This window comes from Trichosurus vulpecula, chromosome 1 (genome assembly GCF_011100635.1).
Source record: "Trichosurus vulpecula isolate mTriVul1 chromosome 1, mTriVul1.pri, whole genome shotgun sequence".
NCBI lineage: Eukaryota > Metazoa > Chordata > Mammalia > Diprotodontia > Phalangeridae > Trichosurus > Trichosurus vulpecula.
The window spans coordinates 74,245,576-74,272,788 of record NC_050573.1 but is presented as its reverse complement, the minus strand read 5'-3'; the positions used below and the strand labels follow the sequence as shown (position 1 = coordinate 74,272,788).

At 42.1% G+C, this 27,213-nt stretch overlaps 1 protein-coding gene across 1 annotated transcript; it reads right to left on the bottom strand.

The window, feature by feature from the left end:
• Positions 1-1,686: 1,686 nt before the first annotated feature.
• On the bottom strand, positions 1,687-5,910 carry DNAJB1 (DnaJ heat shock protein family (Hsp40) member B1). Its single transcript, XM_036741173.1, has 3 exons — positions 5,603-5,910; positions 3,570-4,150; positions 1,687-3,129 (listed from the first exon to the last, which is right to left on the bottom strand). The coding sequence occupies exons 1-3, from the start codon at positions 5,811-5,813 to the stop codon at positions 2,899-2,901; spliced, it is 1,023 nt and encodes a 340-aa protein (XP_036597068.1). The 5' UTR covers positions 5,814-5,910; the 3' UTR covers positions 1,687-2,898.
• Positions 5,911-27,213: the final 21,303 nt, after the last annotated feature.

The window sequence follows — 27,213 nt, the reverse complement described above, 5'->3', positions numbered from 1 at the left end:
ACTAGAGCTTTAGAACCAAGCTCAGAATTCAGATGCAATGTGAGGCCTGGGTTTGAATCCTCACAGAGACATTACCAGCACTTTACAAGGCCAGGTGGGAGTTAAATGCTTTGAAAACATGAACTGACACTGCAGCCTCAACGCTGGATATAACAGCACAGCAAACTAGAAAAAGCCTGTAACTTGGGAGTCAGAAGAGAGTGGGTTTCCATTCTTACTTCTGGAGCTTCTAGTGGTTGACCATGGGCAGTAAATTTCATCCTTCCAAACGTTTGTCCTCATCTGAAAATGAATTTAATATTGTCTAACCTAGAGGATTGTCATAACATTCAAGGATGAGAATACATGGAAAGTCACCTGCTAACCAAATAGATGTCAATCATATGAACTTCAAGGTATGCCAATTGTCATCTTCGATCCTCAGAGTAGGCCTGGTACCAGGGCTGTGCTGCAGTTTACTTTACAGGAGTTGCCTGTGGTCACACAGCCCAAAGCTCCAGATGTCTCTCCTAAGTTCAGCCCCAGTATGCCATGCCATGTGGAAACCACCCCCCACTCTGCTAGACAGCTGAACATAGTAGGTGATCAGAAAGATTTCAGTCTCAGAGGAAAATCATTTTGCAACTCCCAACAAAAAACTGCTTAAAGCCCTCCCGGTGTGGCCTTAGTTGAAGAAGTCACACCTCTTTGATCCTGTTACCTAATTTGCAGAATGAGGGATTGGACTAGTCCTGGGGGTCAAAAGGCCACACCTAAGAACCTAGAAGGCCATATGTAGCCTTGAGGCCGAAAGCTCCCCACCCTGGGACTAAATGATCTTCCAAGGTCACCTCCATTTCTTTGCCATTAAACATTGCCATTTTCCTGTCATTCATTTCAAATGGAGGTTGTTGAGAATATTTCCTGCCGGGTTTGGTGTGAAAGCTTCCTGGCTAAGTTACCTTGGGACTGATATACACAGTGATGCTTGTCTTTAGAAAAGAAGGGGACTGATAGTTTTGTGAACAAGGGGCCTCAAGAATTCACTGGTTCCTCTTCAGTATGTCAACTCCTTGAGGATAGCGACTGGTTTATTTTGTATCCCCCATGATTTAGCATATGGTAAGTGTTTGACAAATGTTTGTCATATTGATTGGAAGTCAAAGTATTAGGTAGATAACCATTTGTTAGTGATGTTATGCAAAAAATTTCTGGTCAGCTTCAGGGTTGGATTAGAGGGGTACAGACAGCGGACAAAAAATTCTATCTCAGGTCAGCCCTAGACCAGCAAAAGAGTAGGTATTTAGCCTATTTTAAGATTAAAAAATATACTTTAAAAAATTTTCAGAAGGGTTACTCTGTGTGGAAATTCCCCAGGTAGAACTAGAAACATGTAACATTAGCTAACAACTCATGTAACTACTGCTTCTCAACTGCTTGGTTTTTAATGTTTGATTGAACCGTATACCGACCTTTCAAAGGGGTAGTGGTAAGGACCACTGTAGAATTAGTTAGATGGCAATCAAAAACCATCAGGAATGCCTGGAAAATTTAGCTAGAGGGTCCCTTATCAGGGACTAGGTCTTTAGGCCCTGAGAAGACAAGTTCCCCATGTCCCTTGGTAGTACCCTTGCCCATCCCACCCCAACCAGTTCCCTCCCTCCAGATCTGGAATACCCCTGAAACAGAGTCATGGGGAGGCTGTCCTGTGGTTTAACATCAGTCTTTAATCCTGACGTACTGCACATTGACAAGTCATATGCTTTGGTCTCGTGTCTGCAGCAACAACCTTACAATTAAATCTACAGGCCTGAGCACCAGACCCATTTCCAGGGAAGAGACAAAGTTGTTCCAAAAAAAACAACCCCAAAAATTTCATTTTAATTCCAATATGGCCCCATACAGAGAGCAGCAGCTGTAATGCATTGGGTTTTTTAAGTGCACACCAAATTTATACAGATTTATACAAAAATTATTTACAGAAGTTCCATGGTGCTCCTGTATCAGAAGCAAAGACCCTTTTATCAAAAGGGATTACAACTAGGGCTGTGCTAAATTCAAAAGGATTGGATCCCTTTGAGAGAGTCCAGAGTCCATTTGTTCAGACTGGGTGAGGGGTTAAGGGATTCGAAGGGTCAATGCTAAATCCTATACATCCCAGGTGGGCCAAGAAGAGGAAAAGACAACGATGGACCCCAGCCTATGAATGGGCTAATAGAGAAATGACTATAGAGAAAGAATTTTAGAATGCCCCATTGGTTACCCAAGTCAAGTCTCCCATTTTCTCCCTTTCTGTTAGCTTTTGGACACCAGCAAGGCAATTCTGAAGGTAAATTATAAGGTTTCAATCTGGGACAGCAAGAAAGGATGTAATTATTTTTGGAAGCAAAAACGAGACACGTAAAGACAAAGTTGGAATAAAATACATATCAGTAACACCACAAACAGCAATGAGGAGCAGAAATGGTCTTGCAACCAGGACTGTACTCCAGGCAGACATTAACTAACACTAATAGCCAAAACTGCTAAAAAACAGCAGAGTCCAATTGTGGGTCTAATGCTTTCCATCTAAAGGAGGGAGAAATGTATGTAGGGGTAGTTGAGCTGGAGATGACAGAAAACTTGGATTGTTCCTGGGAAAAAGGGGGAGGAGGCTAGTTATACTGGCACCATTTAAAGAGGGTCAAATTCCTTGGATTGCTTACGGACTACCCCATTATCTGTGAACCTATTGTTTGAAAAACCACTGAAGCCTAATGCAAGACTTTCAAAGATTGTAATATATTCTCTGAAAACATTCAGTATATGAAAACCCTCTGTGGTCCCTTCCACCCTGGGGGCCCACAACTGTTGGAGATGGTCCAGAAAACCTTGAGCTTTGGAAATGTCCTTGGTTCAGTCCTTGGGGAGCAGAGATTGCTATATAGGCAGGATCTGCTCCAGGACGGTTCTTGAAGCCTGGGGAATTCTGTCAGGGAAATTCACTTCGAACTCAATAATGAGGTCCCCACGTTTCTCTGGTGTTTTGGGGAGGGGAAGGCCTTCTCCAGGAACCTTCCGCCTCATTCCGGGCCTGATGACATCCTTGAACACTATGGGTATGGTCCTGCCATCCAGCGTTGGGACATTCACTGTACAGCCACACAGGGCCTAAAAGCAAAGGCACATGATTAAACAGATATACAACCAAGAGGGAGAGAATTCTTCTCTAAAGATAGCTTCTAGGGCTTACAAAGACTTTGACTGGGTAGGCATGACTGACTCTTTACTGGGGTTAGTAGCCAAGGCTTTCCCTTCAACTTGTCTTATATGAACCCCTGTACTGTTTCCAGAAATTGTGGCACTGTTTGCACAGATCTGCACGACTAACCACATACGGGCAATCAAAACAAATTATGCTGAGAGATGTTTATGTCTCCAGTAAAGGAGCATAGTATATGCAGACAGCATACTAAACTTGGAATCAAAAGACCTGGGTTTCATTACTGATGGTCACTTTCATGCCACAAGTCTCTTTCTCTAAGGTCACTAAAGCCTAGAATCCTATGTCTGTAAACCACAGCTGTATGTCTGTAGAGGTCCTGCCTTACCTCACGGAGGGTGATCCTTGCTGGGTAAATCACATCAGACCCATCTCTCTTAAATATATTGTGTGGCTTGTCCTTTAAAACAAAGACAATGTCAGCTGGAATGTTGGTTGAGGTTTGGTCTCCCTCTTTTGGGAAGGTAATCTTGGTCCCCTCTTTCCACCCTCTTTTCACTTCAATGGTCAGGATCTTGTCCTCATTGCGGATGCTCTTCCCATCGGGGTTAAGCCGCTTGTGCGAGATCTTCATCTTCTTGGTACAACCACTATAGATCTCCTCAAGTGAGACCCGGAGGTCGTGGGTAACCGGGGGATCCTGTTTTCGGCGGCTGTGTTCCTGGGCTGGACGGGGTCGGCTAAAGTTCATATTGGTAAAGCCACCCATGCCCAACGGGAAGCCAGAAAATGGGTCATCAATGTCCATGCCTTCTTCTCCGTTTCGTTGACCAAAAAAGGTGTCAAAAGGGTTTCGGCCACCAAAGAACTCAGCAAACATGGCATGAGGGTCCCCATGGAAAGTGTAGCTGAAGGACGCACCGTTAGGACCAGCACTGCTACCACTACTAGGGCCACCACCCTTCAGTCCTGAGAAAAGGAAAAATAGGAATTCAAATTGTTGGTCAAATAAAACAGCTCTTCTTGCTCTAGAACTCCCTCTTCTTCCCTAACCAAGGAGAACTAAGGAAATTAAAAAGCATTGCTTTTTTGCCCCACTTTCCATAGTCCTGTTTTTCTCATTTAGAAACTATCTTATTTCAGGACAGAGAAACAGTATGTTTGCTATAAATAGGAGAATGAAGATGCTAGATTTTTGCATCCTAGCCTTAGACTGCCTAGCCTGTGAGGGAAATTGCTAGAACCTATTTTAGTGCTAACCTGAGAAATAAGGGTTGAGAATTTAACAGAGCATTATTAGCTTCTATTCTCCATGCCAAGATATACAAGGTATCCCAAAAGTTTAAATGCAGTTTTAAGCCTTACTAGCTTAAATATTCACTAAGACTTCTGTTGAATTCTGTGTAAGAGCCTTCTTTCTAAATGGCAAAATATGCAATTTCCAGTTGCTTATAGTTAGCCCTTTTAAAGAATGGCTACAGTTTGATCCCCATGCCTTTTGAGCCTTGACTAGTGCATAAGTACTTTAAAATCTTTCCCCTGTGCCTTTAAGGTCTATAAAATGCTTAGGAGAACGATTTCATTAGAGCTGGAAAAAAAATTAACCCCACCCCCTTCCTTTTTACAAAGCACAATTTAGCTAGCCAGAGCATCCTCCAGCTCTGCAACTCCTGACTGTGATATATTTCACATCCAAGACATCTACATCTTTCTCTTACTAGGATAAGGTAGGGAAAAGCCCCCAGGTTAACTGCTGGATTCAGGAATTAGCTTAAGCCATCACTAATATTCTCATGTGAAAGCATAAGACTCGCATTTCCAATATACATCCTCAAGCGGAATGGGGCTAAGGGAAGTCATCAAACAAGTTTGCTAAGGAGTGGGGAGGAACAGAAGCAGACCCCGCCTAACGTACTTGTAGATCCTTTGCCCACACCCAAAGGCTAGTGAAGGCCCACAGTAAAACCTGACAATCTCCCTGCCTCCGGTCTAACTTCTTTCAGGGAATGACTAACATGCTAGAAGCTTCTACGGACATGACAGCCAGCTGGTGAGCCAGCCAGGTCTCCACCTCTCATCGAAAGGCTGCCAATCGGAATGCAGAAGCAGTGCAGCCAATGGGCACGGGGGCCCGGGGCCAGCGGCCCCACCGGGGAAGAGAAGGGAAAAAGTAACTCTTGTTTATTGCAAAACCCCCATCAGGGCCCGGAGGCTGGCAGGGGGCGGGCAAACGTCAGAGTCTCCCCGTCTCCCGGGAGGGAGGCTCCGGGCTGACGGCGCAGGCTCGTAGGAGCCTGGCCTCGTCGCGAGCGCCGTCCCCGGGGCCCGGCGGCTCCTGGTTTTCCGGGGGCGGCCTCTTGCAGAGCCACCCGGGCCGCTGCCAGCTGACCCTGCTCCCGCTGCCGCGGGCCCCTGACTCACCCTCCTCCCCGTAGCGGTCGAAGATGTCCCTCTTGCGCGGGTCGCTGAGCACGTCGTAGGCCTCGGCGATCTCCTTGAACTTCTCCTCGGCGCCGGGTTCCTTGTTCTTGTCCGGGTGGTAGCGTAGCGCTTGCCGGCGGTAGGCTCGCTTGATCTCTTCGTCCGAGGCGCCCCGGGCCAGGCCCAGCGTCTGGTAGTAATCCTTACCCATGGCCCCCACCCTCCCTCCGCCGTCCCTACGGCTCCGCCGCCGCCCCGGCCCGGACGCTATATACCCGCCCGGCGGAAGCTTCCAGAGCCCGCCAGCCCTCTCCAGAACCTTCCGCTCCGCCCCTCGAGCCCCACTGCCCAATCCTGGGCGCCGGAATCGCAACACGTGACCCTGGAGGCGGGGTAGGATCGTCAACGGTTGCGGGCTCGAGACGCACTCCTCCACCTTCTTTGCTCCTCCTTTTTGCAACGCCCCCGCCCCCCACGGGGCGCGAGTCAGTTCTCCCGCGGCCTTCTGGACCCCAACCTAGTTCAACCAGCTTCCTCTCACCCCGGCCCCGCCCTCCTGGAATTTCTATTCTTCCAGGGTGTCGAGGACACCACCTCTATGCTCTGCCCACACCTGGGGATAGGAGCAAGCCCCGCCCCTCGGCCAGGCGGTCCCGCCCCTTTGCCTGGGTCTCTGTCATAGATCCTGGCATAGAGAGTTCAGAGACTGGAGATCTGGTCAGATCTACTCGAATAGAAAAAGAAACTGAGGCTTGAGGAAGGGAAGGCACTTATTCTGGGCTTGTTTCCTTTTTGTCTCAGCCTAACAAGACAGCAAGCCTTTGCGGCTAGTAAGCGGCAGAAGGAAGAAGAATCTTTTTCCACTCCAAATTCGTAGCTTTTTCTAACAGGATTCAGTTTAGCTCTACATTTTTCTCCTCTGACACTGCCACCGCCCTGGTGCAGTTTCGTCACCTGGACTATTGCACCAGGCTGGTGGGTCTGTCTGCCTCAAGTCTCTCCACCTCACTCAGTTCAGCTGCAAAAAGGACCTTCCTAAAGCTCAGACCTGACCATGTCACACACCCCGTGGCTCCCTATCACTTTCAATACCAAACAGAAAATCCTCTGGTGTTCAAAGTCCTTCATAACATAACCCTGCTCCCTCACCTTTCCTTTTTTTTTTTTTTAACACTTTGTCTCCTAAACCACTAAACATAGACTCTCTTTTGATCCACAAACAAGACACTCCATCTCTCAGCTCAGGGCATTTTCTCTGGCTGTCCCATAGACCTGGAATACTCTCCCTTCTTCATCTCTCCTGGCTTCTTTCAAGTCCCAATTAAAATCCCATCTTCTACTGAAAGCCCTCCCCAATCCCCCTTAATACAAGTACCTTCCCTCTATTATCTACAATTTATTTTGCATTATAGCTTTTTGTATATAGTTGTTTGCATGTTGCCTCCCCCATTAGGGTGTAAGTTCCTTGAGAGTGCAGCCTGTCTTTGTATCACCAGTGCTTAACCAGTGTATCACAGTGCCTGGCACACATAGTAGGCATTTAATAAATGCTTGTTTACTTATTAAGGGCTTATTATATGCCAGGCATAGACAAAAAAGCAATCTCTGTCCTCTAGGAGCTTACATTCAATTGGGGGGGGGGGGAGAGAATAAGGTAGAGAAGTAAATGCAAAATATATACAAAATAACAATAAACTGGGGGCATTAGAAAAGTTTTTTTGTTTTTTTTTTTGTGGGAAGTGGCACTCCAGCTGAGCACTGAAGGGAGTCAGGGATTCTTAAATGTAGAGGGAAAGGACAGAATTTTTAAGCCTGGGAGACAGCTTGTTGCTGAAGTAGGAAAGTAGACATGTCTATAAAGAGAACATCATCAGAGAGTTGAATTTGGCTAGAATTGGGGCGGAGAGGAGGAGAGAGGGGAAAGGTGGGAGACGGAGAAAGGGGGACAGATGGGGAGTAGGGGAAAGAGACAGAGAGGGAGGTGAAATCAGTTTAGAAATGTAGTTTGGAGCCAGATTGTAAAAGGCCATAGGAGTCTGCATTTTATCTTGTGACAGTAGGGAACCATTAAAACTTCTTGAGCAGGGAAGGGACATGGTCAGACCTACTCTTCATTAGGAACAGCAATTTGGCAATGGTGTGGAGGAAGAATTGGAGAAAGGAGAAAGAAGAGGCAGGGAGAGCTATTGAAGTAGGCAAGGCATGTAGTAATGGGTGCATAGCTTGTAGTTTGTATGAATCTATAGGAGGGAATTCATATCTGTACCTGATTGGACATGGAAGGTGAAAGGGGAAAGAATTGTGGATGACTGTAAGGGTGAGAATATGGGTGACTTAAAAGGACTACGTACGATATAACTTCGATTCAACACATTTGAGGGAGAGCAAACTGAAGCTGATTCCCTTGACCCTCCCATTCACCATCATAGCACTCAGTTCCATTTCTATGCACCTGACTTTTTCTCTTCAGAGAAGTAAAAGAATCCATCCCATCTCACCCAGTTGGGAAATATCTGAACCAGACTCAAACTCAGGGTCCTGACTCCATCTTCAATGCTCTTTGCTCCACATGTTGCTTTTCTGAATTTGTTGAAGAATCAGGATTATAGTATGTAGTGCATCTAGTCCAGCCATTCATTCTAAAGATGAGAAAACTGAGGTCCAGAGAGGATGAATGACTTGCTCAAGCTCATAAAAGTAGTAAGTAAAGAATAAAAACCTGAGATCTCTCTAACCTCCAATTTAAAAGCATTTACCCTTTTTAAGTGGAGGGGCATACTCAGGAGAACAAGACGAACAACAGCAGCAGACATTTATAAATCACTTTAAGGCTTGCCAAAGTACTTACAGATATTATCTTATTTGATCTTCAAAATAAGTCTCTGAAGTAGGTGCTATGATTATCCTCATTTTACAGAGGAGGAAACTGGGGCAGAGGTTAAGTGACTTGCCCAGGGTCACACAGCTACTAAGTATCTGAGGTCATATTTGAATTCAGGTCTTTCTGACTCCAGACCTAGTATTCTGTCCACCACACCACCTTCAGAATCCCTCCTGTACCTCCTTATTGAGGTCTGTACTCTAGAAAAGGTTAGTTCTTGTCCCCTTACACTGTATTGCAGTTGATTCATTTCTAGTTCATATGCCCAAGGCATATGCCTTGGACCTGGCCTCTAAAAGGGAGTCTGAAGAACTGAAGAGAGGTTGGATTGGTGAGATAAATTGGTTGGATATATACCCAGTTCCCTGGAGTGAAGTCTGTGCAACCATATGTAGCCTTTTCAGGGAAACCTGTTCTCTGGGGAATGTTGCAGTATTAGCGATGCGGCCTGATGAGGGGCTCCTAGACCCAATGAGGAGCCCCAGAAAGCCTGGCATGCTGGAGCAGTGGAGAAGTTCCTGGATCAACCCTGGGTCTAGAACAGAGGTTTAGTAATAGACAAGTCCATGATATGAATTTTGCCCTTCACTGATACTATAAATTATGTGGACTATGCAGGTTTGGGTTAGTGCCCTAGCAACACTCCTTTCAAGGAGGTTCTCAACCCCTGGGGAGTACTATCAATTTAGAGGAACGTATAGATTCCTGAGAGAGGCAGAACACATTGGAGAGCATCGGATAATGATCTTGACTGTATATGGCCCTGTATATAAGTTCTCTGCAATTTCTGTAGGGTTAACTAAAGTCCGTCTTATATGCCAGGTTTTGTTAGTCTGAGAGCTCTTTATAGGCCTTTCCCCTTTTATTTTTGGTGGGGAGATTTCTAGATACGATCCAAATCCCAAGGGAAATCCTTAAGTTTAAGGATTTTAAGCAGGAGTCAAAGGGAGCAATAATTAGTAAGAGAAGCTAGTCCATGTAAACACAGAGCTTCAGTTCTGGGCCACAGGTTACATCTTGGTGTCAAGACAATTGAGCTCTTTAATTGTGGCTCTGCTTCTCCTGAGAGACATGACACTGGATAAGTAATTTGATCCCTTGGTTTCCTCATTTGTAAAATGGAGACAATACTTGCCAAACTTATTGAATATGTTGATGCATAATCAGATAAAATAATATATTTGAAAGCTTTGAAAAACATTATTATATTTTGTGTTGTGGTTTGTCCTTCACTCTCATAGAGGACCAAGACATCAGGGAGATGATGACATGACTTGCAATTGACTCTGATTTCCGTGAGAGAGGGCTGTTCAAGGTCACCAGCATCACTTTCTCCTCCCAAAACATCTGGGTCCAGTGGCCTGATATAGATCAGGACTGGAGATGACCCAGGATGCAGTGGGCCTTTTTAAGCTAAGGTCTTTTCAAGTTCTCACTTTGAGTGAGGCAATGCCCATTCACCATTCAGTGAATAGACCTCTTTAAGAAGTGAATGAAGGGATGGCCCCTTTAATAAAAAAAAAAAATCAAACTGGGAGGGGAAGACCCTCAGGGTTGCTGGCCAAAATATTTCAATATTTATATAAATAGTCTTAATCTCTCACCTGAAGTCCAATCTTATTTCTCCAAGTACCTACTAGACATCTTTACCTATATATCCTACTGACATCTAAAACTCAAATTAAGTACTATACTATAGTCATAATTCCCCAAACCCTGAATAGCATAGTGCCTGGCACATAGTAAGCACATAATAAATGCTTGTTTCTTTCCTTTCCCTCCAACCTTTCTAATTCTGTTGATGGTACCATTATCAAAACAAGGTGATATCTATGCCCTTTTGTTTGTTCTACTTCTATGATCTCTCTCATGCTTGGCCCCTCTGATCCACTCAAAGAATCTTAGCATTGGGAAAAATCTGAGAGACCAGTGGGTCTAACTTTATTAGGAATACCCTCCAGCTGTTTCTTGAAGACCTTCAGTCAGTGGAATCCACTACCTCTGGAGGTATTTGGTTCCACTTCTGGACAGCTCTAATTGTTAGGAAGTTTTTGCTTATATGGAGCCTAAATACATCTCTTTGTAAATTTCACTTGTTCTTATTTTTGCCCTTTGGAGCCAAGAGAGCAGATCTAATTTCTCTTCCACAGGAAAGCCTTAGGAACACTTGAGAACAGCTATCAAGTCCTCCCACAGTCTTCTCTTCTTCAGGATAAACACATCTCAATCCTCAAATGCTCCTTATACAATCAGGAGGCCCTTTGCCATCCTGATCACCCTCTTCTAGTCACTGGACAGTTTCTTAATGCCCTTCCTAAAAAATGGTGCCTAAAATAGAATGCAAAATCCTTGATGTGATGTGACTAGGACAAAGTGCAGCAAATTATTACTATGCCTCTCTTTAGGAATTGCATTAGCTAATTGTATTAGCTTTCTTGGTAGCAGCTATACTGTGGACTCCTTTCGAGCTTTTGGTACACTAAAATCCCTAGATTTTTTAAAGATTATTATCGAGACAAACCTCCCCCATTTTGTACCTAAATGCGAGCATGAGATTTTAATGAAATCTTATTTGATAGAGGCAACTAGGTGGTGCAGTGGTAGAGTGCTTGGCCTGGAGTTCAAATTTGGCCTTAAACACTTACTAGCTGTGTGACCCTGGGCAAGTCACTTAACCTGTCTGCCTCAGTTTCCTCAACTGTAACTAGTACCTACTCCAGGGGTTGTTGTAAGGATTAAGTGAGGTATTTATAAGGTGCTTAGCATAGTAACTGGCACATAGTAGGTGCTTAATAAATGATTATTCCTCCTCTTTGTTGTTGTTTAGTGAATTAGTCATGTCTAGTTCATGTGACCCCATTTAAGGTTTTCTTGGCAAAGATATTGCAGTGGTTTGCTATTTCCTTCTCCAGCTAATTTTATATATGAGGAAAATGAAGCAAACGTGGTTAGGTGACTCCAGGCCCAGAGCTCTATCCATTGCACTACCTAGCTGCCCCCATTCCTTCTCTTATCAAATTTAGTTTTATTTGATTCAGTCCAATGTTCATGCCTGTCAAAACCTATTTGAGTCCTGTGTCATTCACTGGTCAGCTATCCCTTTTCGCATTGTGTCATCTGCAAATTGGATAAACATACTGTCAATACCTTTATCCAAGCCATTTATCCAAGCACAAAACCAAGTATGGATCCTGGAGGCCATCAACAAGAGTCTTTGTTCTAAGCTGACACTGGGCCATTAAAGATGATTATTTTGTTCTGGCCATTCAACCTGTTCTTAGGCTCCCTAATTGTTGGAGGAAGGCAACATGGAGAGGGGCTGGACCTGGCATCAAAAGACAGTGGCTTGAATTATAGTTCTGTCACTTACCGTGTGTATGGTCTTAGGCAAGTAGATTCACTTGTGTAGGCCTCAGTTTCCTCATTTGCAAAGAGAGAGGGGACTGAACAAGACGACCTGTGGAGTCCCTTCCTGATCTAGATCTGTGACTCTGATCCCTTCCACCTCAAAATCTAAGAGTTTACTGTTTAATCCATATCTTTTTGATCTGAATAGCAACAGAGACTTTGTCAAATGCTTTGCTAAAATCTAGGTTAACTATATCTATAGCATTCCTCAATCTACCAGTCTAGTAACTCTGTCCCAAAAGGAAATGAGGTTAACCAGACATAACCTACTCTTGATGCAGCCACACTTACATTCTGTGATCATTTTTCCCTTTCCCATATGTTAACTAAGTATCTCTTTAATAATATATTCTAGAATTACACTGCAAACTTTATTCTCTTCTGTTTTTTAAGAACTGGGACAGCTGTCCTCCACTCCAGTACCTTTCAAAGATCGTATCTGAAAATCCTAGGATGCAGGGCAATCTTAGTCAAGTGCCCTGAATTCAAGGGCAGCTTCTCCTTTGGAAATAAAACGGAACCTAAGTAAGAGTTGAACAGCCAGCTTTTCCTTCTCTCCACCAGGTATCTTCATCCTTTCCATTCCGAGCAGTGGCTGTATCTCTTCTTGTTTCCTTGATCCTCTCCCAGAACTCCCCCACCCCTCCACAGCCTTAAAACTCCTTTTTGGTTTTTATCTTTTCCTCACCAGTTTCCTCTTTATAGGACCATGCCATGCTCTTGTATACATCCTGCCTGCTTCCTGCCCTTGCTTGGTTTTTTAGTATGTTTGCTTTTAAAATCTAAGTTGGTTGGTGAACTCTTTGTAGACAACTCCACCCTTAGCTTCTCATTTGAGTTCCTTTTCTTTGTGGCTTCAGAATTTCTGGAGAGCCCCCCAACCTTCTCGGGCTGACCTTCCCTTAAGAATTTTAGTCCACTTAAATCAACAATTCAATGAATGAAAAAGCATTTATTTAGCACTTACTATGTGCAAAGCACTAAGTGCTGAGGATATCTTCTACTTAAGCAGAAAAGCAAGGCAGTCTCTGCTCTTAAGGAGCTTACATTCTAGTAGGAAACAATATATGTAGCTTTTAGCAGCAAATCAGATGAGAAGGCCCAGTAACATCGAACACTACTGTGATGATGATGAGCAGAACGGTTTCAGAAAAACCTGGTTAGACTTATGCAAACTGATGCAAAATAAAGTGAGCAGAACCAGGAGAATGTTGTACACAGTTAACAACAACACTGTAATGACAATCAACCGAATGATTTAGCTATTCTGATCAATACAATGATCTGAGATAATTCGGAAGGACTTAGGATGAAAAATGCTGTCTGCCTCCAGAGAGAGAGCTGACAGTCTGAATGCAGATTGAGACACAATTTGTTTCACTTTATTTTCCTTGCCTTTTTTTCCCCAACATGGCTTATTAGCTTATTATTAAAATCATATTTGATTTTGCATTTATAACATGTCACATTTCTTACCTTCTCAATGGAGGGAGAGGTGCAAGAGGAAGAGGAAAAATCAGGACTCAAAATTTTAGAAAATTTAAAAATTTTTAAAAATATATAATAAGGGGCAGCTAGGTGGCGCAGTCAGTAGAGCACCGGCCCTGGAGTCAGGAGGACCTGAGTTCAATTCCGGCCTCAGACACTTGACACAAGTACTAGCTGTGTGACCTTGGGCAAGTCACTTAACCCCAATTGCCCGGCCAAAAAAAAAAAGCAAAAAAAAAAAAATATATATATATATATATATAATAAATTTTTTTGAGGGGGGAAGGCAGGGCAATTGGGGTTAAGTGACTTACCCAAGGTCACACAGTTAGTAAGTGTGTTAAGTTCGTGTCAAGGTCAAATTTGAACTCAGGTCCTCCTGACTCCAGGGCTGGTGCTCTGCCCCAATAAATTTATTATTTTTTTTAAAGTATGGGACTTGGTCTGCTAGACAGAGGGGTAGTTCCTTTTTAGAGAAAGAAGAGAGTTGCTTATGTGGCCCCTGAAGCCAAAGAAGGCTTACAGGTAAGTCACAGAAGGAGGGGTAGGTAGGAAGGAAGGCAAAGAAACCTTGTTACCACTTGGTATTATAATGATTTATTTGTATAGTGCAGGTCCAATGGGACGACAGGAAAAGAATTGCTTGTTTAGCAGTCCCAAAGCATGTTTGTCTTCTAGGGGAAGATCAAACCACAGGGTGACATTATGTATCTTAGAAGAATTATGCAGGGTACTGTAGGAGAATTAGGGATCCAGTGAAATGTCAAAGGGTTGCCTTGATGGCAACCCAAAATCAGTTCCTTTAGAGAGAGGTTATTATGAATGCTTTGTGTGTTTTCAGTATCTTGGCCAGACTGCTGTGAATCCTTTGTCATCTGCAATTTCTGTGGGGGTGAAATAAAGGCCATCTTATACCTGATTTACATTTGTTATCTTGAGGGCTTGTATGAGGGATGCTAAACACAATCTATACCAAAGTGATACTTGGAGATATTCCCAGAATAAATTCTGGGTGAGGGCAAAAAGACAAAGAGAAAATATGACCCTCTTGGGTCAGTCCTCAAGATTGGATCTACGTTAAATGAGACCAGAGCTCTGGGAGGCCTTGAACAATGGGTTATATAAAGACAAAAATGAAGTAATTCCTGCTGTCATGAAGCTTACATTCTACTGGGGGAAGGAGGTTGTAACATGTACTTATCCTGTTTCTGAACTCTGAGATCTGCTCTACTGAATTCTAGAGTGAATGTCAAACTCTGCCCAGCTTTCTTCTCTATCACAAATCCTAAAGCTGAATGTTGACATTTACCCTAAGATCCTCATCATTTCTATTATAACGAGGTCTTCCTTGGTGATTAGATCCAGAATAGAATTTTCTATGCCGTTGGCTGCTGTACCTTTTAAAGGCAAGAAATAATTAGCTGCTTTGCTTTTGGCAGAGAGTAAAAATTTACCCAGAGATGGGTTAATGGAAACCCCCCATCACTGCTATGTCTTGAATGCTGTATCTCTTTTATTTCCCTAGTAAAGTGGTCTCTAGCAGAATCATACTGTTTCTTCTCCGTACTGCTTTTCACTCAAATGCTCTTCACTATGCTTCTCTCCTCTGGTTCCTAAATTTCCTCATGAATATATTTTCTTAATATGCTGTGCTACTTCTTTCTTCCTTCTCTTCTTACCTATACTTATTTCTTTAGAATATAGCGCTCACACAGGGGCACCACAGTGTCAGTGGCTGATTCAGGGACTGGGGCTGAGTGAGGCTTCATATTCCTGCCAGCTTCTGTGCATCTGCATAAACCATGAGTCATGGCTTTTATCCCACCAAGTCTCAGTAATAGCCATGAAGTCAAATATGTCTCCTTGAATTAGGATCTTTTATTACTCATGCTTTGCAATTGTATGTATACAACTGAGGATTTTATTGCTGGCTCATTTCTTGGATTTCCTCTCTTGTGAACTTCTGGGTCTCTGTGATAGAATGAAAAATTGCTCATTTTTTTGGTCTTCTCTGAGATCCCTAAGACTGGCATATAAGAGTCTGCTTGTGCTTCAGATGTGCCTATTCCTCCTGACTGGCCCCCTCCTTCCTATACCCCCTGCCGCATCTCCTTTTCTGGAATCCTAAATCTTGTGATCTTGAATCTTACATGCTATCAACTTCAAATTTTATATTGTATTCAATTGGGTTTCTCTAGTCAACCCCTGGCACCTCTTTGCCTCTGATAGCAGAGGCAGGTGCAAAATTAGACATGCCTCCTAGAATCCCCATTTCTTATAATTTCCCCTACCCCATACCTTATCACATAGCACCATTCATGTGTGAAGGATGGAAGCCAGGCATTTTCATACTGAGCTACAAGGAAAGAAGTATCTTGGTGTAATCTGGCTAAACTAATCCAAGGGGCAGTCTCTTACACACTTCTTAATTCCCTTCCTACACCTGCTAGGCCTAAAGATCACAGCACTTGTGGGCCCAATATCATTCCACAAACCTCACTTTATTTACTGAGACCTGGGTGTATTCTTCATTCTGAATCTTTCATCTCTTGCGTGTGGCTACCTCATTCTGTCCTCACCCCCTCCCCAGGAATCTCAAATTATGCCCAAGGTTAAAACACTCTGGTAATAAAAGGTTTATTGTTTTTAACAGTAGAGAAAGCCTCTAAATCCCAAAGCAGCTGTAACAGATGCGGACAATGTATTTACTACTATTCTTACACAGTATTCACTATGGTATCTGGTTTGCTATCCTCCCTTTTGATTTTTAAGACTTCAAAACACTTGCTCTTTGTTATTACCCTGGTTCAGTCCTCTTGTCTGAACTATTGCAGTAGACTTCTCTCTGGTCTGTGTCTCTAGCCAGTCGTACCCTCTCTTCTTCATACAGCTGTCAAATAATCTCCTTAAAGCACAGGCTAGCTGAGGTCACTCCCCTGCTTTGGCCTTCAGAAGTTTTCCATTGCCTCTAGGATACAGTATAACCTTGCTAGGCATTTCAAGTTTTTCGTTTTGGTTCTAACCTATCTTTGTGGCACTATTTCATGGTACTCTTCTCCTTCATTGTACCGTTGTGTCTGACTCTTCCTGATCTCATTTAGGATTTTTTTTGGCAGAGATACTGGGGTGGTTTGCCATTTCCTTCTCCAGATCATCTGTTGTTCAGTTGTGTCTGACTAGGGTTTTCTTGGCAAAGATACTGGAGCTGAGGAAACTGAGGCAAACAGGCTTAAGTGACTTGCCTGGGGTCACAGTTAGGAAAGTGTGTGAGGTTGGATTTCAACTCAGAAAGATGTCTTCTTGATTCCAAGCCCAGTGCTCTGTCCACTGCACCACCTAGCTGCCTTCTCCTTAACGCACACCATTTTTGGCAAGCTAGACTGCTAAGCTGTTCCCTGACCTCAGGGAAATTTCAGTAAACCATTGCTCATGCCTGAAATTGGCTCTTCCCCCTTCTTTGACCTGTCACATCAATGCCCACCCGTTGAAATCTTTCTCCTTCTTGAAGGCCTAGTTAGGTCTCGCCTCTTCACCCTTCCCTGATCTGCCTAGTCCAAGGGTGGGGAAGCTGTGTTGTTGATGGCACTTTGTCTAGACCTCCCCGCTCACCCTGCCACCATGTCATGATCACATTTACTTTGTATTCCCTTCAGTGGTGTAAATTATTTCTGCTCCACCTTCAATTCAGTTTTAAGCTCTTTGAGTGCAGGGATGTCTCACTCTTTAGCTCTGTATTCTCAGTGCTGAGCACAAGGCCTTGCACAGAGTAGGTGCCTAATGTCTATTGAATTGAATCGACTGGTACACAATATGAATGATCAAGAAGATTTGCAACCCCTCTGAACGCTGACTGTCTTCTGGAATGCTCAAAAATTTCATAACCTGGTAGTGCTAATCTTCTCTACATTTGGCTGGTTTAATCCTCAGATATAATCAGTTATAGCACTGTAACAGAAGCCTTCCCTCCTTGGCAGGACCTGCTAGAACTTCTGTTCCACTGGAATAACCTTTAAGAACTTAGAGTCCTTAGAAAGGAATCTTTGACTTTTAGAGTAGGAAGGGAACTTCCTTGTTTGACAAACCCAGCTAAGGAAACTGAGGACTGATTAAGCGATGCACCAGTGGTTCAAACAGGTAGTAAGTAGTAGAGCCTAGATTTGAACCCAGTTTTTCCAACTCCAAACCCACTGCTCTTTCTGGAGTCACAGAATTTTAGAATTGGAAAGGATGACAGTGACCATCTAGTCCAACTCATGTTGAAAAACAAGTAACATCAAACATCAAGCAAGTAATCATCTATTCTCTGTCTGAAGGCCGATCAGGGGAAGCTGTTAGCTCACAAAGCTAGTTGGCTTTACTTAGTGACACCTCCAATTATTAGGAAGCCTTTTCTTTATTTCATGCCTAAATTTGCCTTTCTACAAACTTCTAAGCTGATGCTCCTAGTACGGCCTAATGCTTTGGTCTGTCAAAATCTCTTTGGGCCTTGACTCTGTGATCCACTGTGTTAGCCTTACCTTTCAGATTTGTGTCATCCAGTCTGCAAATGGATAAGCCAAGTCACTGATGATGAAAACGTGAAATGAAAATGTGAAACAAACTGTCCATATCTACGACCTAGCATTAATACTACTAAGCCAAAGTAATCAAAGAAAAAAGGAATCTATATGTACCAAAATATTTCTAGTAGCTCTTTTATAGTAGCAAAAAATGAAACCAAGTATCCATTTATTGGGGAATGGCTAAACACATATTGCAGTAATATAGGATAATAATGGAATACTATTGTACTATAAGAAATGATAAATAGTTTCAGAGAAAACAGAACTTAGGCACAGTGAAGTGAGATGAATTAGGGGAACAATTTATAAAATGATAAAATTAAGAAAAAAAACTTTGAAAGACTTTTGAACTCTCATTGACACAATGGGAAACCATGAATCCAGAGGACTGAAGATGAAACATGCTACTCACCTCCTGTTACTGAGGAGATGGACTTAAAATGCAGAATAAGACTATATATATTTATTTTTTATTTTCATTTTATTGCCCATATTGGGGGGGGATTTGAGGGAGAGGCAATAAATGTGTAAAATTGTTTTTAAAAAAGATCAAAAATGTTAAAAAGCACAAGGCCAAGAGCAGATCCCTGGAGCACTCCACTGGAGAATTCACTCCAAATGGACCTTGAACCATCAAGAATGACTCTTTGAATTTGCTACAAATGTACTTAACATCATCCTGCTAGTTTTAATCTAGCTTGGGTTTTTCATTGTATCAAAATTAGGTTAAAATTAGCTTTGTGACCTCAGATAAATAACTTCCCTTCCTCTTGGTCTCACCTTCCCTAACTGTAAAATGAGGGAACTAGATGTCTAAGGTCCCTCCCACTTCTGTTCATGATCAGTATAAAGGCAAGTTAAAGGGAAAAATAACAATAGAAAAGTAACTACCAGGAGTATGTGAAAAGGGAGGGACAATCCCACTCTTTTGCCTCAGTGAATACATTAGGTAAAGCTAAAGCAGGACACAGTCTTGCATTGTTGGCATCTGTATTTCTTACTTCCCTACTCCTACCTCTAATGCTCAGATAAGCAAATAGGGATGGACTCTGGACCAAATCTTAGGTCTACACTTGGGAAGGGTTATCTTATCTTCTACAGATTCTCCCCACTCAGGGAGGGAGCAAAATGCTAGGAGCCCCTAGGGCACAGGTTCTGAACTTATTAGGAAGTGAACACCCTCACATCTTGGTGGCTCCAACTGTTTTTCTCACCAACAGGAGCTCATTGATGTATCTGAGGAAATGGTTGCCCTAGGAATCTCATAGAGGAGGGGGACAAGCACAGTTAAGAGGAATCTTTAGTTGGGAAAATTCCATTGCTACTCCCATGCCAGTTTTCACAGGATTTTGGAACAAGCCAGACTAGGGCTGGGGAAACACCTCTCCACAGATCCTGACACAGCAGTCCTTTCTCACTAGCCTTGACCTGTCCCTTGTTAACTCCACCTTCTCTTCACATAGTTCTGAGACTAGTCTAATTTACAATCTGAAAAACAGTCAAGCCTGGATTCAATTAAGTCACCATCTAGAAAATGGTGTGGAAAAGTCCCACCTTAGCCACCTGATGGGCTTATTTTCTTACAAGTGAGATTACATGAAGAACTTTTTCAACTATAGCCCTTTGTAGTTTCCCAAAACTTCAAAAGACCCATGACAATACTGCCATGAATAGTTTCTTCACCTATGCAGGCCATTGATTGTATCACTGCATTTCAGTCAACTAGTGGTCTACTAGTTGTGACCACTGTCCTGGCAACGAGGCTTTCTGAACGGAGGTAGGCTGTTATTGGATCACGGATACAAAGTTTATCACCAGACCATGACTTAAAGTCTTTCTGGAATGCTGGGATCTTGTAGAAATAATACAGCACCGGCACCTTCACAACTGATGGAACAAAGGAGGAGACCTTTAGTCAGGAAAAGCAAAGATGTGGCATTATTATTAGAAGGAGGAACACAGGCCTGGGGAAAAATCACCTGTGATGCTGTTTTACCCCCTTCCTCCCTCAAATTAGCTTTTGTTGTTACCTTTACAGCATCTCTTATGTGTGTCCTATTCACTTGACTCACACAGCCATTACCCTAGTTCAAGCCTTCATCACATGTTGCTTGGATTATTGCACGGCACTGCTGACTTTCCCCTCTTGGTTTTCTTAACACTGTTATCACTTCGTTATTCTGTGTGACGGCTCCTTCTTATTTACCTTAGATAAATCATCATTTATTTCATATCCACCCAAAGCTCTGTCGTGGGTCCTATTATTACGTCTTTTACATTCTCCCTCTTGGGGGAGTTTATTAACTGATCTATAAATAAAGATAAGTTAGTATTTATATAGCATTTTACATGTTCTCTTATTTGATCCACACAACTACTCTTTTTGGTAGGTGCCATTATTATCCCCATTTTACAGATGAGGAGCCTGAGGCTGAAGGAGATTAGGTGGCTTGTCTGGGAATACATAGCTACAAAGCACCTGAGGTAGAATTTAAACTTGGGTTATCCCAAGTCCAGGTCCAGCACTCCATATCTTTGGCTATTTCCAAAGTCACAGCCCATATATCTAGCCATAGGCTCCCTCTTGAGCTCCCATCCCACATCACCAATAGTCTACTGGCATTTGGAACTGTAGGCATCTCAAATATCGAAACACGTTCACAACAGAATTCATTATTTTCCCTCTCAAACCAACCCCTCTTCTGAATTTCTTTAGTGAGGGTGCCACCATCTTTCTAGGCAATTAAGTTCACAACTTTGGAGTCAGTTATCCTCAACTTAATACTCTGTCTCACTCCACTTCTTCATCATTTCTATCTTCATCTGTTTTTTCCTATCTCCTCATATGCTACCACTCTGGTTTAGTTCTTCATCCTCTCTAGCCTGGACTGTTGCAACAGCCTCCTTCTGTAATCCATCTTCCACACAGCTGCCAAATTGATGCTCCTAAGGCACAAGTCTGCCTTTGCTACTCACCTGCTGAAGAAGCTTCAGTGGCTCTCCAGTGCTTTTAGGACAAAATGTAAACTGTTCAGCATTTAAAGCCCTTTACAAACTGACTTTAGTCTCTTTCCAGGCCGAAAACTCATTACTTCCCCTTCAGCCAAAATGGCTTACTTGCTGTCTGCCTTTGCAGCTTCTTCCTCCTGCCAGGGGAAGGAGTCTCTCACTGTTGCCTTCTTCCCATTCCTTGTGGTGTATTTATTTTGCATATACCCTGTATATACTTATCATTGAATACCTTGTATCCTCCTAGGAAATTATAAGCTGCTTGGAGACAGAGATTTTCTCCCTTTTGTATTTGCATCCCTAGCACCTACACAGTGTCTGGTACACAGTTAAGTGCTTATTAAATGATTATGGAATGATGAGAGGAACTACCTAAGGCCAAGGAGAGCAGAGGAATTCCCTAGGAGCTACAGAAAAGTAGCAGTTTAAATTGTGGATGGAAAGAAGCTAAGGAGAGTTGTTGACTCCATGGGGACACTACATAAATATGAACCATTATTTATATTACCTGTGATTTTACTCCTGGATACACTACCATTATCAACAAAGATCAGAAACTGCTCCACATTTTATAGTCTTTGAGTCACCAGGGGGCCCTCCAAGAGGTTGGGTAACTTGTCCAAGGTCACAGTAACAGCATGTACAGAAACAGAACTTGAACCTTGTATTTCATGACTCTAAGAGCAGCTTTCAACTTGCTCTGCCATGCTTTCTACTATCTTTTTACATGTATAATGTGCTTTATATTTTTCAAAGTGCTTTGACCTAATTTATCTAATTATATCTTGAAATCACCCTTTTGAATTAGGGATTAGCAAATATTTAACATTTCTATGGAGCTTTTAGGTTTGAAAAATGCTCTGATAGTATTTCACTTGATCCACAAACTAACCCAATGTGAGGTTGTCACTTTCTCAAAGTCACAGAGTCAGTGATTATAATGATGATGTTGAGGGAGAAATGAACCCAGGGACCAAAGTTCCCAAGGCATGGCAGCCTGCAATGAATTTGTGGACCCAAGCATTCTTTAAGTCAAGGAGGCAAAGATTTATTACACTTTTTCAGCGGGCAAGAGTTCTTAGGGAACCTGCAAACATAAAGGACTACAGGGAAAGTTTAAGTTCAAGATTTAGGGATGAAATCTGTCAATTAGGTGTTTTGGGGTGGGATTAGGGAGTGGTCAAGGCGTGATTAAGGGTTGGTCAGTTCTTAAAGCAACATGCACTTTTTGTATCTACTGCTCGGGTATCTTACCCAGAGTTCACTGGGAAATAGCCCAAGGTGGGGGCTACCTGTAGGTGTGGTTTTTGCTGTGAAATGTCACTAAGTCACCAAAAGTTCATGGCTGACTGGGAATAATATCCAGGTGGATTCCATCACGTGTCTTGTTAGTCAAGATTAATGTAAGGGAGTATACATTTGACTATGTCTAGGATGTGTGTTAGACTCAGTGTATCATCTGGAATCAATCTATAATTGGGCATAGCTGCTTACTGAGGAAGAAGCAGAGATAATTTTGGGGCACGCTGCCCTTTAGCTAGAGAGAGAGACTGCTAGGGCAATGCTTTGAAGCTAGAGAGAGATGTGACTTTAGAACTGGAGTTCAGGCATAGGCACCCAAGCACAGGCTAAGGGGAAATGTGATGTTAGAATTAGGGTCCAAGCACAAGCACCCCATCAATGACAGCTCTCATTCATTCATGCAAAATCCACACTAATACAATAAAACTGATGACACTGTTTCTATTACTTCATACATTTAGCGCCACACCAAACTACTAAGAGAGTTCTTTATGGAGCAAGACAAAGTCAGAACAAAATCCATCTTTCAGAGGATGATATCATCTATACAGTGACAGCAGCTATTAGAGGCACAACTGTAATCTCAACTGAGTCCAAGTCTTCTGGATATCTTTGAAATGGATATCTCACAGTTATTTCAAACTCAGCATGTATATTATATATGTATGTATGTATGTACATATATACATACATATATAATATATATTCTTTTCCTTCAAACTCCCCTACTAATATTTTAGGCACAACCATTTTCTTAGTCACTCAGGCTCAAAACTCAGGCTTATCCTTAACTCCTCACTCTTACTCACTCTACATGTTCGATTTGTTGTGAAATCCTGTCGTTTCTCCATTCAAAACCTTTCTCATATGTTTCACACAGCCACCACCATAGTTTGGACCCTCATCACCTCTTACTGGGATAAAACTCTGCCTCAAGTCTTTTCCTACTCCAATCCATGCTCTACTCAGCTGCCAAATTGGCTTTCCTAAAGTCTGACCACATTATCCCGCTATCTGATATACTCCAGTGGCTCCTTATTACCTCTGGGATCAAACATTAGCAGTTAGAGTGCTTTATAACTTGGCTCCTTTCTATCTTTCCAGTCTTCTTATATTTTACTTCTCTTTTCACACACTCTAACACATAGGCATACTGGTCTCCTTTCTCCTTTCTCTTTCTAGCATAAAATACTCTATCTCCCATTTGTTGTTCCCCCTCCTAACCTCCTCTTAGAATCCCTGAGACTCAGCTCAAGCACCAGGAAACTCACAAGCTGCTACTGCCTTCTCCTCTAGGGTTATCTTCAATCTCCTCTGCATGTATTTTTATGTACCTAATTATTTTCATGTTGTTTCTCCCACAGAATGTGAGCTCCTAGAGGGTAATGATTGTTTTGCCTTTTTTGTATCTGAAACAATTAGCATAATGCCTGGTATATAGTAACTATAACCCTTAATAATTGCTTTTTGACTGATGGACAAAAGATCTAGAATATTAAGTGAAACAATGAAGAAAGTAGGAATGAGGGGGGGGGAACTCAAACTGCTCTCTCCAAAAGTTACTAATAATCTCTTAATTGACAAATCTTATGGCCTTTTTTCAATCCTCCTTCTCCTTGACCTCTCTGTAGCTTTCAACACTGTGAGCATCTCTTCTCCTTGATACTCTCTCTTTTCTCTAGGCTTTCATCATACTCCTCTCTCCTGGTTCTTGGCTCCCCCATCTGACTGATCCTTCTCAGTTTCCTTTGCTGGATCTTTATCCACATCATTCCCACTAATTACAGGTGTCCTATGTGGTTCTGTCCTGGACCACCTTCTCTCTATATACTATTTCACTTGGTGATCTGATCAGCTCCCATGGATTCAGTTACATCTCTATGCTAATGATTCTCAAATCTACTTATCCAGCCCTAACCTCTATTATGACCTCTAGTCTTGCATCTCTGACAGCCTATTGGACATCTTTAACTAGAAGTTCCATAGACATCTTAAACTCAACATGTACAAAATAAAATTTATTATCTTTCCCTCTAAATATCACCCTTTCCTAACTTTTCTATTATTGTTAAGAGTACCAGCATCCTTCCAGCCACATAGCTCACAACCTAGGTATCATACTCAACTTCTCACTCTTTCTCTCTCCTCCCATATCCAAATATTTAAAAGGCCTGTTGATTTTGCCTTCTGATATTTCCCCCATCCTTGTACAGGCTCTCATCATCATACACCAGGAAAATTACAATAGCCCGCTGGTCACTCTCCCTGCCTTAAGTCTCTCCCTACTCCAGTTCACCCTCCATTTAGCTGCCAAAGTTACCTTCCCAAAGCACAGGTCTGACCATCTCACTTCTTTATTAAGTCAACTCCAGTGGCTCCCTCTATCATCTCCAGGATCAAATATAAAATCCTATCTGGAGTTCAAAGACCTTCACAACCATCTCCTTTATTCCTCACTTCCATTCTTATTACAGCCTACACCTCCCACGTAACTCTTTGATTCACTGACTTTGGGCATTTTTACTGGCTGTTCTCCCATGCCCGGTATTCTCTCCCTCTTCATCTCTGCCTCCTGTCTTCCCTCAAGTTTCAGGTAAAATCGTATCTTCTACAGTCTGTCCTAATCCATCTCACTTCTAGCGCTGTCCCTTTATTAATTATCTGCAATTCATCTTGTTTATAGCGTGTTTGTATGTAATTGTTTGTATGCTGTATCTCCCCTATTAGACTGGGAGCTCTTTGGAAGCAGGGGACTGTCTTTTGCCTTTCTATGTATCCCCAGTGTTTAGCACAGTAGCAAGTGCTTAACAAATGTTTGTTGCCTACCAGCAGACCTCAAATAACATAAAGCACTAACCACAAAAATACAACTTGGTACTGGCTAAAAAAAGGCAGAAAAATACATCAGTGGAAGATGAGACAAGGAAGAGTCAGAAACAATTGAACTCAAAAATCTGATGTTTAATAAACTCAAATTATCTGGAAGATTCTCTATTAAACAGGAATTAATGGGAAAACTGGAAGAAACTGAAAGAAATTAGGTTTAGACTATAATATCTTATTTCATATTCCACAATAAATTTAAAATGGATATGTGACCTGGCTGTTAAACGCCATACCATAAAAAGGGTAGAGAAGAACCAGACTGGAAACCTTTCACAGTAATGGCTAGTGTGTGAATTCTAAGGAGGCATAGAGATAATCATAAAAGACAAAATAGATAATTCTGATTACCTGCAACTAGAATAAAAGTGATTGGGGAAAAAACTTTATATGAAATATCTCTGACAAAGGTCTGATATTCAAGATGTACAGGGTCATCTGTAAGTCTTAGTGCAGCTTAGCTTAAAATTGCACCAAGATTTTTGGGACTCCCTGTATAGGTAACTAAAATGTCTAAAATAAAAAAAATCCCCAGCAGATTAGTGGTCAAAAGATATTAACAAACTGTTTTCAAAAGCAGAATTGTAAACCATTAATAGCCATATGAAATAATGTTACAAATCACTTAAAAGAGAGCATACTTAACAAATTGGTAAAGATAAGAAAAGATAGGAAAAGTCAATGTTGAAGGGGTTGTGGAAAGACAGGCACAGTATAATGCACTGTTGGTGGAGTTGTGAATAGGTTTATTATGCAAAGAAAGTAATAAAAATGTTACTTTTTGTTACTTTGACGCAGAGACTGTGCTGCTAGATGATGTCATCATCATCAGCATCACCATCACATGTATACAGCACTTAATATGTGCTCTACAATTATCTCATTTGATCCTCACAACAACCATGGGAAATAGTTGTTATTATTATCCCTATTTTACAGATGAGGAAACTGAGGCAAACAAAGGTTAAGTGACTTGCTCAGGGCCTGAGGCTGTATCTGAACTCAGGCATTGCTGAATCCATGCTCAGCATTCTATTTACTGCCCCACTTAACTGTGCCCCCTTCTCTCCCCACCTCTCACACCTTGAGCCAATTCCCTTAGGCACTGACCAGAGAGGTCAATGACAAAAAGAAAGGTTCCATTTATATCAGAATATTTATAGCATCACATTTTGTAGTGGCAATGAGCTGGAAATGAAATAGCCATCCATTGACTGGGGAACAGCCAAACAAATTGTGGTTCAGGAATATAGTGGAATATTATGAGACAGACGAATATGATGAATATAAAGAAGCTTAGAAAGAAAGACTCATGTGAATTGATGCAGAACCAGGAAAATCATACACATATTGACTACAACAACATAAATGGTAACAACAAAACAAGTGAAACCAAACACTGGGAAATTATAATGGCCAAATGTAGCCTCAAAGAAGAGATACGGGAAAGCACCTTGGCCTTTCTTTGCAGAGATTTGGGGGCTTTGGCCATGGAACATTACACATGATGTTAGACTTTTTTTTTCTTTTTAGACTTTTCAATATATTAGTTTTTGCTGAGATGTTCTTCCCTTCTTTTAAAATTTTTTTGCTCTCTGAATGTTGGAGGAGGGATTTGTTAAGAAATATGGGTGAAGCAAAAATGAAATATATCAATAAAATTTAAAAAACATTAGTACTTATAGCTCTTTCTTTAAGATGCATCTGTAATGTAGCTAATATATTGTTATCGCCATTCTGCAGATGAAGAAAATGAAGCTCCCAGAGGTGAAATGATTAAGTCATGAAATCAGGGATAGAGTCAGATTTCTTTACTCCAAATCCTGCGCTCTTTCCACTGTAAATGGCGGATCTGACTTAATATCTCTTTTACAGATTCAAATTTTCACTAAAATCCTATACCACCCTCTCATCCTGGCATGCAAGTGAGTCATCCTGGGTTCTCAAAGTCTCTGTCAGGGAGCACAAGCTCTGACAGGTCCCACCAAGCTGGAAAGATTCCCTGTTGGATGACTGTCACATAAGTTCCGAGATGTCAGGCATCTGATGTTTTTTTTTTTAACCATATCAACTCATTA